A 13,349-nucleotide genomic window follows, 5' to 3' on the forward strand; every position below is an offset into this window, starting at 1 on the left:
TTACCTGTTTTTCTTTGTTACAAAGGAAGGTTCAATTCAGGTAGGAGAGAGAGATTATATAAGGAAATGACATTTTAAAAAAGATATCAGCAATAATAAAGAATTAAATGCCCTAATATCTGCCAAAATTACTGTTCCAACCATTTTTATTTTAAAATAAAAGGTGGTACAATATGTAATACTTACTTCTATATGTTCTTTACAGTATTCCAAACCAATGTCACTAAGTATTTTTTTCACAGTTTTCCGGGCTTTTCTTAAACTGCCAAGGTTGTTGACAGGAAGTTGGAACATAGTTTCTATTGGGAAAAATTTTTTTAAAGTTAGTCAAAATGCATACAATTTTAATTACCTGCTGTACGCAATGCCTGATGTTGGAATCATGAACACTATGCAGAACTTGACAAAAAGGTAGGGGTAGGCAGGTTTTCTTTTCCATCTAGTTTGTTCTCAAAAGGGAGTCAGAGCAAGTATTCCCCAATCCCTCTAGTTTAACAAAGTTTCATAACAGTTTAAAGTGTCTAATCACCACGGGAAAATGAAAATTTACTAAGTGAAGCAGACATATTAGAACTGTAGTAATCATAAGTCCAGCTCTTTCTAAATCTCAGTTCACTTGCTAATTCTGAAAAACAAACAAACCAATCCTGACAAACTCGAAGTCAAGAACCAGAGGACCAACTGTGTGAAGTGAAAGTGAGAAATTACTCTTTGAGGGACAGCACAATTCTTCAGAGGCCTAACTCTTATATACTAGACAGTGGCAGACACCAAAGGAAATTAGTTTTGCTGTCCAGGAAGTCCACTGCATGTTTGTGCATTACCCCAGGATAGACATATTTTTGGAAGCTATGCAAAACTGAAGAAACTGCTTTGTCTTTCAAGGGGGAGGGAGGGAGGAGATGGAAGAAGAGAGGAGACATGCTAGGATGTGGAAAACTTGGCGCCAAAGCAGATGACTCCAAATGCTAGGGTAACAATCCTCCCTAAAAAGCATTCTTTTAAACTTAAACCTCTAGCCATGCTTTAATGTGTAATATAGCCAATACATCTAACACTGAAATATAACTTTTTTTGTTAAAAAGTTTTAATTGTTATAATATAATTCAAATCCAAAATTTTGTTGATGTGAAAAAGATACTATATTAAGCCACATATGCATAATAACCATTAAGCTATAATATGCTGGACCTTCTTGACTACTTAATAAGATTGACACAATTTCTTAATTATTAGGCTGAGTATGGAAAGAAGACTAAGTCACTCATGCTCCAAACAAATGTTTTTGTAGTCACTGTATGTGAGCTCAGAACCAATACTGCAAAAGCAAATTTTACTTATTTGTTAAACTTTTGACAAAATTAACCTAAGATTAAATGGTCCCCCCCCCCAAATCTTAGCTTGATTTCTTATTACTCCAAATAAACTAGTTCTGATATCTTTTAGGCACTCCTGGCAGTCAGAGAGGGCTGCTTATGGGACATTCCTGGGAAATATAAAAGCATAATAGGCTAATTAAAAAAAATTCATCAATAATCAGAGCATGATTGAAATGAGGGGAAAAAATGAGCTACTATATCTTTCATCTCTTCTCAATTCAAATATTTCCCAGACAAATCAAGCCACCAGGATTTTGGCCATTGCATGTAAATTTCAATTCACTTCAGAAAATGAAATTTGCTTAAGAAAGACTGACAGTACGGATTTTCTCTGCCTCATAGAGAAATAGTAAACATTTCCAATATATACCTTGCTGGCTTTCCTGGAATAATCATGATAACTGAAACTGACAGTCTAAGGGTAACATTCAAGGAAGCTTTTATAAAACAGCTCATATACTTTCTCCTGGAAACAACACCAAGAATCCTAAGTGTCTACCTAGGTCAATTGAAGATTTTTTTTTAAAGCTTTCCACATTAATTAGTGCCTGGTGCTTAATTGGTCAACTCAGAATTCTGAAAAACTGAGTAAGGTCTTTTAGGATTTGGACTATTGATCTTTCAGGATTTGGAATATCAGTCACAGTAAATTTATACGTTTGTAAGCACTGATACATCAGCCACAAAGCCTTGTTTCTTTAATACCCTCCTTTAGGTTGAAAGGATGAAGAGAAGTGTCATTTCTTATTGTGAAGTATACTGGGGAAAAAAAAAGCAACTCATTACCAAAAACCACCCAAATTAAAATCTGCATTATTAGCCTCCACAAATGGATCCCTAATGTTTCCACTGCTTCTCTTAACTTTGTAATATACTTTCTCTTCCTCTGATGGATTTGATTCTTTTGGTGAAAATTAGCCAAAAAGACCGATAGCAAAGACTAATCAGTAGTAATTCCAGCCAGTAATTCTAGCTTATTCGTTACCTACCTGGTATAGTACAAAGATTATACCACCTTGGATCCCTAATAGCACTTAGCTGATTGACAATATAGCAAAATAACTGGAATTATGTTTATATACTCTACTTGTCTGCTAATTAAGTAGTTTCCTAAATATTAATGAACACCAAAGAATATTCAACTAAAACAGAGGGCAAGAGTGGAAGGAAGAAGAAAGTAGGGACACCCTGCAGTGCTTAGCTCCTTGAGTCGACATGAGTATTATTTTCCTGAGTAGAGATTTGGGGTTGACAACCTATAGTATGAGAAGCAATGACAGAATCAACACAAATAATCAAAGTTTTGTCTAAGGAGAGATAATAAAATAATTCAAAGGAAGACTTTGAGAAAGCTTTCACTTAAGTCCTGTTTATGCAGTGGAGGATACCTTGGGTTCTTTAATATTATATTCTGGCACTCTGCTAACCCTAGCAAGTCCTACCAGCTTTAAATAATTCTAAGATGGACTTGGCTTTCCCTGTGACTCCTGACAATCTGTAGCTAATTATGAAGACACTCATCACCAGAAGGGAGGCCATTTGGAGATTGATTCCTTTGGTCAAAACAACTCATTTAACTAAGGCAAGGAGGGTTGCAATATCCATACTAACGAAACCAAGAATTTCTGAAGTAGTTAAGAACTTAAACATAACAAAAGTGGAGTGTTCCCCTCTTCTGGACATGCAGTGGCCCATTCTACCTACTCCATGTGCTCCCACCAATGCAGCCTCACACCAAGTGACTTCTTTCCAAGGTAAATTGGTATAAGTGAGGCAGCTTTAGATTTTCATTCAGAAGGTCTAGACAACGGAGTTAGACTAGAATCTAGCTGATCTCTATTATCCCTTCTAACTCTAAAATCCTATGACTACATGAAGAAATGATATTTAAAAGGCTGCAAAAACCTGATGTAGAATCTAACAGGATGTTTGAGAGCTCAATCCTTCACTTTTGCTCCTGAACACAAGGGAACAAGGCATGTATGCACTCCAGGCAGGGTTTCAAAATTATACCCTATTATAGCCCCACCAAAGGCTTTTTGTTTTTTTAAAAAGACCTTACAGTAACATGACCTAATACAAAATAAATACTTCAATACCACAAAGAGAAGAATTTTTTTGGCATTCAAATATGTTTACAAAAGTAGTATTACAATGTCCCTCACTACAACCCTGCCTTACCTAGTTCCTGCAGCAGTAACCATGAATGAAAAGCATAGAACTTTGTTACTAGAGCTAGAAATGAAACAGACATAGGGATATGGCCTGCTTTTGAAGAATCTGTACTCCGGAGGAAGTTTTATTTTAGTATTCACTCAATTAATTTCATCAATATTTATTAAAAGCTGAGGAAAATACAAAGTTCATGGAACATACGCACGAAGCTTATAGTAAAGCCTTCGCCTTTTAGCCTCCTGAGTTACAATTCTCTACAGCAACACCAAGAACAGAACTTTTTCATCATCTGTACTTCACAAACTTTCTGTGCCCTTAGGTTGCCTAATCCCCACAAACAGCAAAGTTAAATATCCCAAAGCTAAGATCAATTTTATTATATATAAAGGAATCTATATCCCAGTCAATATCACTATACCTTGATACAAATCAGATTCAATAAAATTATCCAAAAGAAAACTGCCACTTTTTTGAAAAGCTCAATGCTTTAGGGAAAAAAAATAAAAGTTTAAAAACACAGCTGGTTTATTTAAATTTAAATACATCTAACTTTTTTGAAAATAGGGGCATCTAATAAACCAAATGATGACTGTTGTTCAAATTTAAGCATGAAATTCATGCTTAAGAACTGATCCTGTGTCCTCCCTATCAAGTTTTATAGACTAGGAAAACACCAACTGTTGAGGGCTAAGGTTAAAAATCAGTCTTGATGATACTGGCTAACCACTTACTTATAAACCCAGGATACAAATTTTCTGAGAAAGCAAGAAATGTCAAATATTTTTATCATTACCACTTGTGGCCTTGTACTAAAACAGAGATGGACCAAAATCTCTACATATACAAAGGAAACTTCTTCCCAAGAGTTAGTCCTGTGAGGTACATAAAGGTAGGGAAAACAAAGTACCGACTTATGGCAGGCTGAGAATGCTTTAATCCATTTTCCAGTATGACAAGTTACTTTCAGAAATGCAATATTTTGATTTTTATCAAGTAAAAAGTCTAACTATTCCTTTCCCTGAAGCTCCTCCAGCTATTGTTTAATCTTCATCTAGGAATAGGGAAGGATACAACATCAACAAGGTGAAACTTTACTTAAGCTAACACAACATTAACTTTCAAGTGTAATTACAACCATTTAAGAAACAATAACTTTGCCAATTGCCCCATCTCATCACTGACAGTCAGAAAGGAAGTAGGTTATGTCCAGCTGTCATTCTAGCAACACTAAAGACAACTATGCTAATGGCTGCTTTGGCTTAGAAAAGAAAGGGAACATCTTACATACTCTCAAGCAAACCATCCCAGCTTAGCAACCCAACGAAAGACTTGAAGGTCCCCGGACAGAATTAGGTACTTTTGCTTATCTGTATTATTCCTTCAGCAAAGCAGTTCAATTATGACAACTACCTGCCTATAGCATCTCACCTTCCCCACATTTAGGGATTAATGAAAAAGAGAAATTGAATACCCAGAAAGGACCAATTTAATTGCAGAAGCAGCTAGATGAAGACCTGGGTTTAAGTTCTAACTCACTATGTTGTAGCTACAGGATCTTGGCCAAGTACCCTCATTTCTAACTCCGGTTTTTTTCAATTATAAAACAGGGAGAATGAAGTGCTACATAAGTTGTGAAGTACTACAGAAGTATATAGTACTGTTTCAGTGAAAATAAAGACCTATCTGTTCCTCACTATTATCATTCTTTCTAGTTTTACCATACACAGAGGCTTCTTCCAAAAAAATAAAGTTAAGGATCCTTACTTGTATTTGGAAAAGATATCAAAAGAACTTGAAACACAAAGAAAAATTTCAGACAGAGATCAAACCTGTTCAGAGTGAAGCCTGAATGTGGCATTTGGCTATATAAAATCTTCAGCTGTTTTTAAATGTACTTAGTTTTGATATTTTGTATATTCTCATAAGTGAAAATGGCTCCAGCCTGCCTAAGCATAAGGTATGAATTTAAAAGGCTACACAAAATACTGAAGTTGGTACTTATTTTACATTTTATTTCCACTGACTTGAAGTCTATTACTCATTTACCTAGGACTATGGATATAGAAAGTGGAATATTGAAATCATAGCAGAGCACAAAAAATTTCATGCAAAAACTAAAATGGAAACCAAGACAAACATTTGGTTCTTCTCAGTAATACTAAGCTATTAGGCTAATAAGCTAACGATGTACATTTCCAAAAAACAAGTCTACTGAAACAGAAGACCCTGGTACATGCACATACATATCCAAAAAAATTTAAAAGCTCCCTTATTGTTGCAGTCCTATTCAAAAAAAAAAGCATGCCTGTGTTTCTCTGGGAAGTCCATAAAAGACTCATACAATTAGAAGAAAGATGCACAATGACTTTAGTTAATTAAAAGTTAACCAACAGATGACTGTCAATAGGGCTATAACTAATGGTGATAAAAGGCACACCATCTTCTGAGCTGAACAACTTCTGCTTCTGAAAAGTCTAACAATAATGCTCACCTGCTCATTGCATCCCTGACTGTCTTGCTCCTAAAGAATTGAAGAGACTGTATTTTTGGTGTTAGTGGCAAAAAATTGGATGAAATAACTAAACTAATGGAAACCAGAGTTAATCTTCCTCTAAATTTTTTCTGTCACAAAGAAAAAAGCAGAAAGAAGGAAAACAAGGAATTCCAACCAGTTCAACTTGTATCTGAAGTACCTGAAACTCCTCAGTTCCCCAGAGCACAGAAACACTCAAGGCATCATTAGGAGAACATTTCCATGGGCTGACAATCCTAAAGGAAAGCAGAAAGGAATAACACCAGTTGCAGGACCATGACCTTGAGTGGTTTACTAAAACTACCTCGATAAAACCATCTATTTGGGTAACTTTCAGATTTTGGAACTTTATATAAATTACAATGATACCCTAAGCTAAAAGTTGCTATATTTAGAATTTTCCTGGAGGGACAAGGCATTTTAGGACAAGATCTCATGAATAGGATTAAAGCTTCAGTAAGTACCTCATTACCACAAAACTGTAAAATTCTGTTTGTAGGTTTTCCAATATCTTGGTGCAAACATTAAGATTCCTTAATGATGAAAATTCATTAGAGAAAAAGAAAATACCCTCATAGTTTTAGTGTTCTATTTCACAAGACTGTTGTACGGATCAAATAAGCCAACAAATATAAAATGATATGCAAACCTTAAGGTGTTAAATAAATACTAGCTATTATTGATATTATTCTAGTTATCTTTCTATCTGTCCAATGGCAAGATAATTAATACTTTATATGTGCTAACTCAAACTGCTTACAATGTCTAAAATGGGGTATACATTTTAAAAAAAAATTTCAATTTTATTTAATAAACATTTGAGTGACTGCTATGTGTGCAAGATACTGTGCGAGGTTCTGGAGAAATAAAGACATTACCCCCTCCAATGCCTCTCCCCCAAAAAAGAAAAAAAAAAGGTCCCTACCCTCAAGTAACTAACATTCTACTTTTCCTTCTAATTCTTTCTGAGGAACTGATCTGTTCTGCATGCCTGAAATTCTTAGTTAAGCTTCTCAGATTGTGAATCCGTCCTTTTCATAGGATTTTACTATGTCAATAAATCTGAATAAGATCTGTTTTTATAAGTCTGTGGATTTAAAAATATACTGTATAAAATCTATATTCTAACAACTCTTGATTGAATAATTACAGCAAGATACTACATCTGAATTGGGACCAATGAATTCTTAATTATTCTTGTTCAATATAACAAAACACACACCTATGAACATGAGCTTTTCATTGTCCGATATGCTTGGACAGCTGATCTCTCAAATGCCAGAAACTTTTAAAAGACAAAAAGGGCTATCTCACTCCATACTTCCAACACAGTTCTGGGACAGTGATGCTTAAGAGTCCTAAGGGAACAGCAGTACAATGCTAAGAAAGTTAAGCTTTTATTAGAACTGATAAGGAGTATCAAACATTTGATACACAAAGGGCTGACTAGAATTAAGTTGTGAAATACTAAAAAAAGATCTTGATAGCACATATCTATGACTGTACATTAATTAAAACTGCAATAAAAGATACATTTCTATATTTTACAATTATAGCTTAAGGTTAGCTGTACATTAATATATTACTCTGCTAATAACAAAGACAGAATAGGAATGAGACAAAGATTAAATCAATTTTTAGCATTTTCTTACATATGGTTAGCGCACTACTGGAATATGACTTAGTACTCTCTCAATTTGATCATTTTTAACAATCCAATAAATTTAACAAAGCTTCAACTATAAAACTACCTCTAATTTCTGAGGAAAAAATTAGCTTCTTCAAGTGAAATATTGTTAAATTCTTTATAATTAAGTTTAGACATTCAAATAATAAAAAGATTTATATCAAAATTATGCTGGGCAAAAGCAGAGTAACTTTTAGCTAAAATGCATGTTACTCAACTGTTTAATTCCCTCTTCCAACTAGCAGTAAGGTCATGACCTTTGTTTTTGTTACTTCACTATTATCATATTTAGTTGGGTTACAAGGAAATCAATAGCAAATCAGCTGCATTAACAAGACTCATGTGATGAACATGAGTGGTAGAAGTAATAAAACTATCATCAGGCCCAGCAAATTTTCTTCAAATAAAGGGTATAAGCATCCTGATACCAGTAAAAGACATATCTATGAAATGAATGTGCCTTTAGAGGAGACACAATGGTAGGGATCTATCCCACAATTTAATGATTCAGTTTGCCATTTGGAGAAAATAGTATACATTTTTATCAATGAATCAACTATACTTAAGCACCTACTATATGCTAGATGCTGGAGAGACAAAGATAAAAATGGAACCGTCCCTGCCCTCAAGGAACTTATATTCTCTAAGAGAGACACAGAGCTTTGTACCTAGAAGAGACCTGAGATATTATCTAGTCCAATCTCCTCATTTCACAGATAAGGAGATTAGAGATTTATAAAGTCTTCTAATGTTGTACAGCTAGTTACTGGTAGTATTACTACTTAATTCAGGTCTTTAAATTTCTAGTCAGTGTTCTTTACACTACCCATTCTGGTCAAGCTAAGTTCTGTTATCTACCATGGCACATGGTAATATCTCACATGTCTGAAAATCCCCATCTAGATAGTGGTAAGGAACTGAAATAAGAACTCAGCTTTGAGAAGTTTAGATTTCAAGAGTTAATGCCACTATTGAAGCCAATAGCCATGGAGAGTCATGTTTGATGCAAATATGGCTCTGAGCTTTAGTTGCTATTGATTTTGTATATTCTTGTATGCCTAGATTGGTATAGTCATCAGAAATATAAAACCAAAGTCACACACACAATAGTTATTGTTTTAAAGGGAGACTTCCTTGGGGCAGCTAGGTGGTGCAGTGAATAGAGCTCTGGCCTTGGAGTCAGAAGGACCGGAGTTCAAATCCAGCCTCAGACACTTAACACTTACTAGCTGTGTGACCTTGGGCAAGTCACTTAACCCCATTGCCTCACCAAAAAGCAAAAAAAAAAAAAAAAAGAGACTTCCATGTGGCTCTAGCACTACTCAGGTCTTCTCTCAAATATTATGGCAATAGTACTAAACAATGCATTCTAGCAGAAATATCTAGGTTGCTTGATAATCTTTCTGATGGTAGCCTACCTCAAATTAATTTCACTGAAATTGCACTGTTCAGTTCAAATGCTAATTCCAACATTTTTCCAGATGAACTCTAACTTTGGTTAACTGATGGTTTACCACCTCTCACCTCCCAATTCTTTGCAGTACTTTAAACAGAACCTACTTAAAAAATAAAAACTTAAAAAAAAATTGACTCCAAGTGTTTCATCCCTTTTGAGGAGGATAATATGTGGAGAGAATTGTTAGCTCACTGATATGAAATTAGGGAGAGGGCTACATAATTCTCAGAATTTTGAATGACAGCATTCCTCCAACAAACATGAGGTAATCACTCATGCAAGTTTACTCATGTAAACTGTGGTTTTTTTCTATAAGCCAGAATGCAAACCTATGAAATTTCACATTTTAACCAAAAGAAGCGAGAAGGAAAAAAACCCAACTATGTAGTGTACAGATTGATGTATGTTTAAAAAAATTATCTAAGTGCTCAGTGAGAAATCATCAAAATAGGGACACTAAAAGCCACATTTAGGTAGTTCTACAACTAAGGTTCAATCCTAGTTGAGTTCTTTATAACTTAAAGTACTTCATGTACGAATTTTACTCCTTTTTTTTTTGGTTAGGCAATGGGGTTAAGTGACTTGCTCAGGGTCACACAGCTAGTAAGCATTATGTATATGAGGTCGAATTTGAACTCAGGTCCTCCTGAACACAGGGCCAGTGCTCTATCCACTGCGCCACCTAGCTGCCCCCTATGAATTTTACTCTTTAAAAAGATTAGTCATAATTCAGGATTTAAGTTACTAAAAGTTCCCCCAACATTATCAGCTATTTTTACTTTCATATTGGGCAACTGAATATAGGTAGAACACTGGGATCAGTAGCAGGAACATCAAAATCCAAGTAAGATTAGGATGTGGAACTAAGCAATCGATGAATCTAATTTCTATCCTGGAAGCAAAATGTAAAGGGTGCCTGTCTACTAAGATACCATATAAACTGATACAATTTGATGTGGGGGAAAAAAGTGTCCATCATTAACATCTACCATTAAGCTGATTTTTTTTCTTTTTAGCATCCCTTTATTAAAGAGCCAGCTCTTACAGGTGAATGAACCACTCCCACTGATGTAAATGAGGCACTGTGAGTTACTTTAAGTTTTCCAGATCACTAGAATAACATTAAGTAAGCAACTGCTCCAGCATATTAATGGTAGCCTGGTGGCTTGAAAATTGTAAGAACTTCCAGAAGTGCTTAGCACAGCTTCCTTGCTGGTATGGATGGGACCAAGTTGAAATCCTGTAAAAAGGATCTGAGGGAGAGCAACAGATTATGATGAGAGAGTCACAGGTCCTTCAATCAATCTTCATTAAAAGTACATTTATGTACTTTTAATAGAGAAGCAACATGGTACGAAAGAAAATATGCAGGACTAAAATCAGAGGACATGGGTTCAAACACTGGCCTTTTCACTTACTACCCTGTGTAACTTTAGGCAAGTCATTTTGCTTCTACGAACCTTAGTTTCTTCATTTTGTAAGATGAGGCATGTTGAACAGATGGTACGGCATCTAGCTCTAGATTCAGAACAGAACCTTCCTATATAGCTTGAGATTTATACACGGGCAGAACTACAAAGGGGGGTTTAAGAAAAAACTCCTGATAACTTCAAGATAACATGATAATGGAAACATAACCCTTTACAATACCAAGAAAGTTCAGCTTCCATCAATTCTTCGTTTAAATTCTTTCCCATTAAGAGTCTATAATCTAACGTCAGTAAAATTTATTATGTGAAATTGGTTATGTTTTGATTAGTACTTAGTATTAGTTTGAAGGCCAAGAAAAAAGAAGTTAAATTTCACATTACTACACGAGCTGGGAGGTACATCAAAGTAATTTAGTTCAACTTGTACCTAAGTAGAATTCACTCTACAACAACCTGTGTGACCTTGCTAATGTTCCTTAACCTCAGCCTCTTCATCTGTAAAATGAGAGGGTTGGACTAGACGAACTCTAAGGTCCCTTCTAGGTTTAAATAGTCTTTTTTTAAACCAGTTTAGCTAGAAAAGATATAATAAAATCAAAATTATGCTCAGATTATAGGTAGACATTCTAGCTTAAACACTTTGTAGTTTATATAAATTATACAAACTTTCCTATAACCTATGCATTAGAGGAACTAATCAACACCCTCCACCCTGAATTTATCACAATTTTTTATCCTTTTACTTCAGATAAAACAGTCAATACCATTGTAGTCAATGAAATCTGGAAACTGGCATTCTCCACAGTAAATGAGCATTTACATCTAGCTCACCAAGTCATTCTAAATTACATTTACATTGTTAATTAGGTCAATTTAGAGAACTGACTTTTTTAGTCACCTGAAATTATAGGTAAAGGAGTCAGCTAATAAAGAAACAGAACAGACCTGCAAATATGCATGACACATCTGAAGTTTGTCAGTGATCAGCTACGAGACTGTATGATATATTTTAGGGTTTGGTTTTTTTTTTTTAATTCTCAACCCAACATTTTATCTAAGTCTGGTGTCAACTTCGCAGGGAAGACAGGATCCAGGCAAACATTTAATGAAATAAGTAGAAATGCAATAGAACATACCTGGGGATAAATATGATGATATAAGAAACAGAAGTCATCGATGGGTGTTTTAAAAAAGCCAACTATCAGCCCCCAAAACCAGACTTTACCAGGATTAAATACTTTTCTGCTCTATTAACATACTGTAGTAGAGAGTACCAGCAACAATTAGAGGGTAAGAACCGATGTCAATACAGACCCTGGTTACTGAGTAACCTTAAAGATACATATAATTTTAACAAGTTACCGTCACCTAAGGCTACCTACCTTTTGCAAAAGGAGAATACCTTTTGAGGAAACTACCATCACAAAAAAGTAACTGAAGCTCCTTATTATAGTCATTCATTCATTCTACAACTGTTGGAATGCCTACTTAGTACAAGCACAGTATGGTCCTAAAGCTTCAGGGTGAATATCCAGTTACACAAATACAGAATTGTAGGATATAAGGTTTTTGCCATCAAGGAATGATAAGATATGCATATAAATATCTCCAATAAATGACATAAATACCTTTTGTTGAAGAATAATGGGAGATAAAACTGGGAAAATAGGTTGAAGTCAGATTGTGAGAGCCTTGAATGCCAGGATGTTTGGACTTAATTCAGAAAGCAACAAGAAAACACTGGAATCTTTTTTTTTTGTAAAGGGAAGCAACACAATAATGACAGTATTTTAGAAAGATTAATTTCATGGCTCTGTGTAGGATGGATTAAGAGGAGAGAATATGGAGGAAGGGAGAACAGTTAGGAGGTTATTATAATCTAAGAGGAGATAAAAATCTGAATTGAGGTTAACAATAATAGAAATGCAAAGAACCAGGAGGGATACAAAGAGCCCAAGCTAATAACCAACCTTTTATCCAACCTGTCAATAACACTGTTAGGGTCAGTGTGGAATTGGCTAACGTCCAACATTAGCTTTGACCTCCACACCACACCTGTTTAGAGAACAGTAAAAGCAACCCACTAAAAACCAGTAAGTCAAACTTAATGCAAACTTGCAAAGACGAAGGATAAACTTATCAAGGCTTATTTTCTTCTACATAGGAGTCAGTTATTGGTACAATCACTAAAAAAACAGTGAATTATTTCCCAGCAGTGAATTACCTACTGAAAAGCCTGCAAACTATATAGTGGATATAATTATACTGCAATGTTGCCATTCCTGAAAGGCAGGAAAGTCCTGGTTGTCACAGCAACAACTCTTCATCTACACAGCATACTGTGCATACATACATACATGCGTACAGACATACAATGTGATGTTTTTATACACTAATACTTTAAACACACATGTAATCTATCCAAGATACAGTTAGCACAATCACTGTTTCAAATTTCTCAATGGCCCTCTACAATGTTTTATACTATGTTGCTGTGCTACATCTGTAAATGTATAAAATACATCTGGAATATTTGCAGTGTAAAGGCAGCATTACAGAGTGGAAAGAGCAATGGATTTGGAGTCTGGACCTGGATTTGATTCTTGCTTTTGCTACTTACCACCTGTGTGAACCATGGCAAGATACAACCTTTAGCCTTCAGTTTTCTCAAGTGTAAAATGGGGATGGG

The 13,349-nt window shown here is 35.1% G+C and overlaps 1 protein-coding gene across 3 annotated transcripts in view; it reads right to left on the minus strand.

Moving 5' to 3' along the window:
* Positions 1-13,349, minus strand: part of ADNP (activity dependent neuroprotector homeobox) — a 30,713-nt gene that overhangs the window by 9,118 nt on the left and 8,246 nt on the right. Inside the window, exons 1-2 of one of the 3 annotated variants that reach the window (XM_020984213.2) lie at positions 6,248-6,328; positions 187-299 (exon numbers count right to left, since the gene is read on the minus strand). In XM_020984213.2, the coding sequence (XP_020839872.1) occupies positions 187-294 (108 nt within the window). In that variant the 5' untranslated portion in view covers positions 295-299; positions 6,248-6,328. Of the gene's footprint in view, positions 1-186; positions 300-6,247; positions 6,329-13,349 lie in introns of those variants that run through there. The other 2 variants (XM_020984212.2, XM_078149873.1) reach the window with 2 other exon arrangements.

The sequence above is a fragment of the Phascolarctos cinereus genome, unplaced genomic scaffold, assembly GCF_003287225.1.
Source record: "Phascolarctos cinereus isolate Bilbo 61053 unplaced genomic scaffold, phaCin_HiC Scaffold_2;HRSCAF=192, whole genome shotgun sequence".
NCBI lineage: Eukaryota > Metazoa > Chordata > Mammalia > Diprotodontia > Phascolarctidae > Phascolarctos > Phascolarctos cinereus.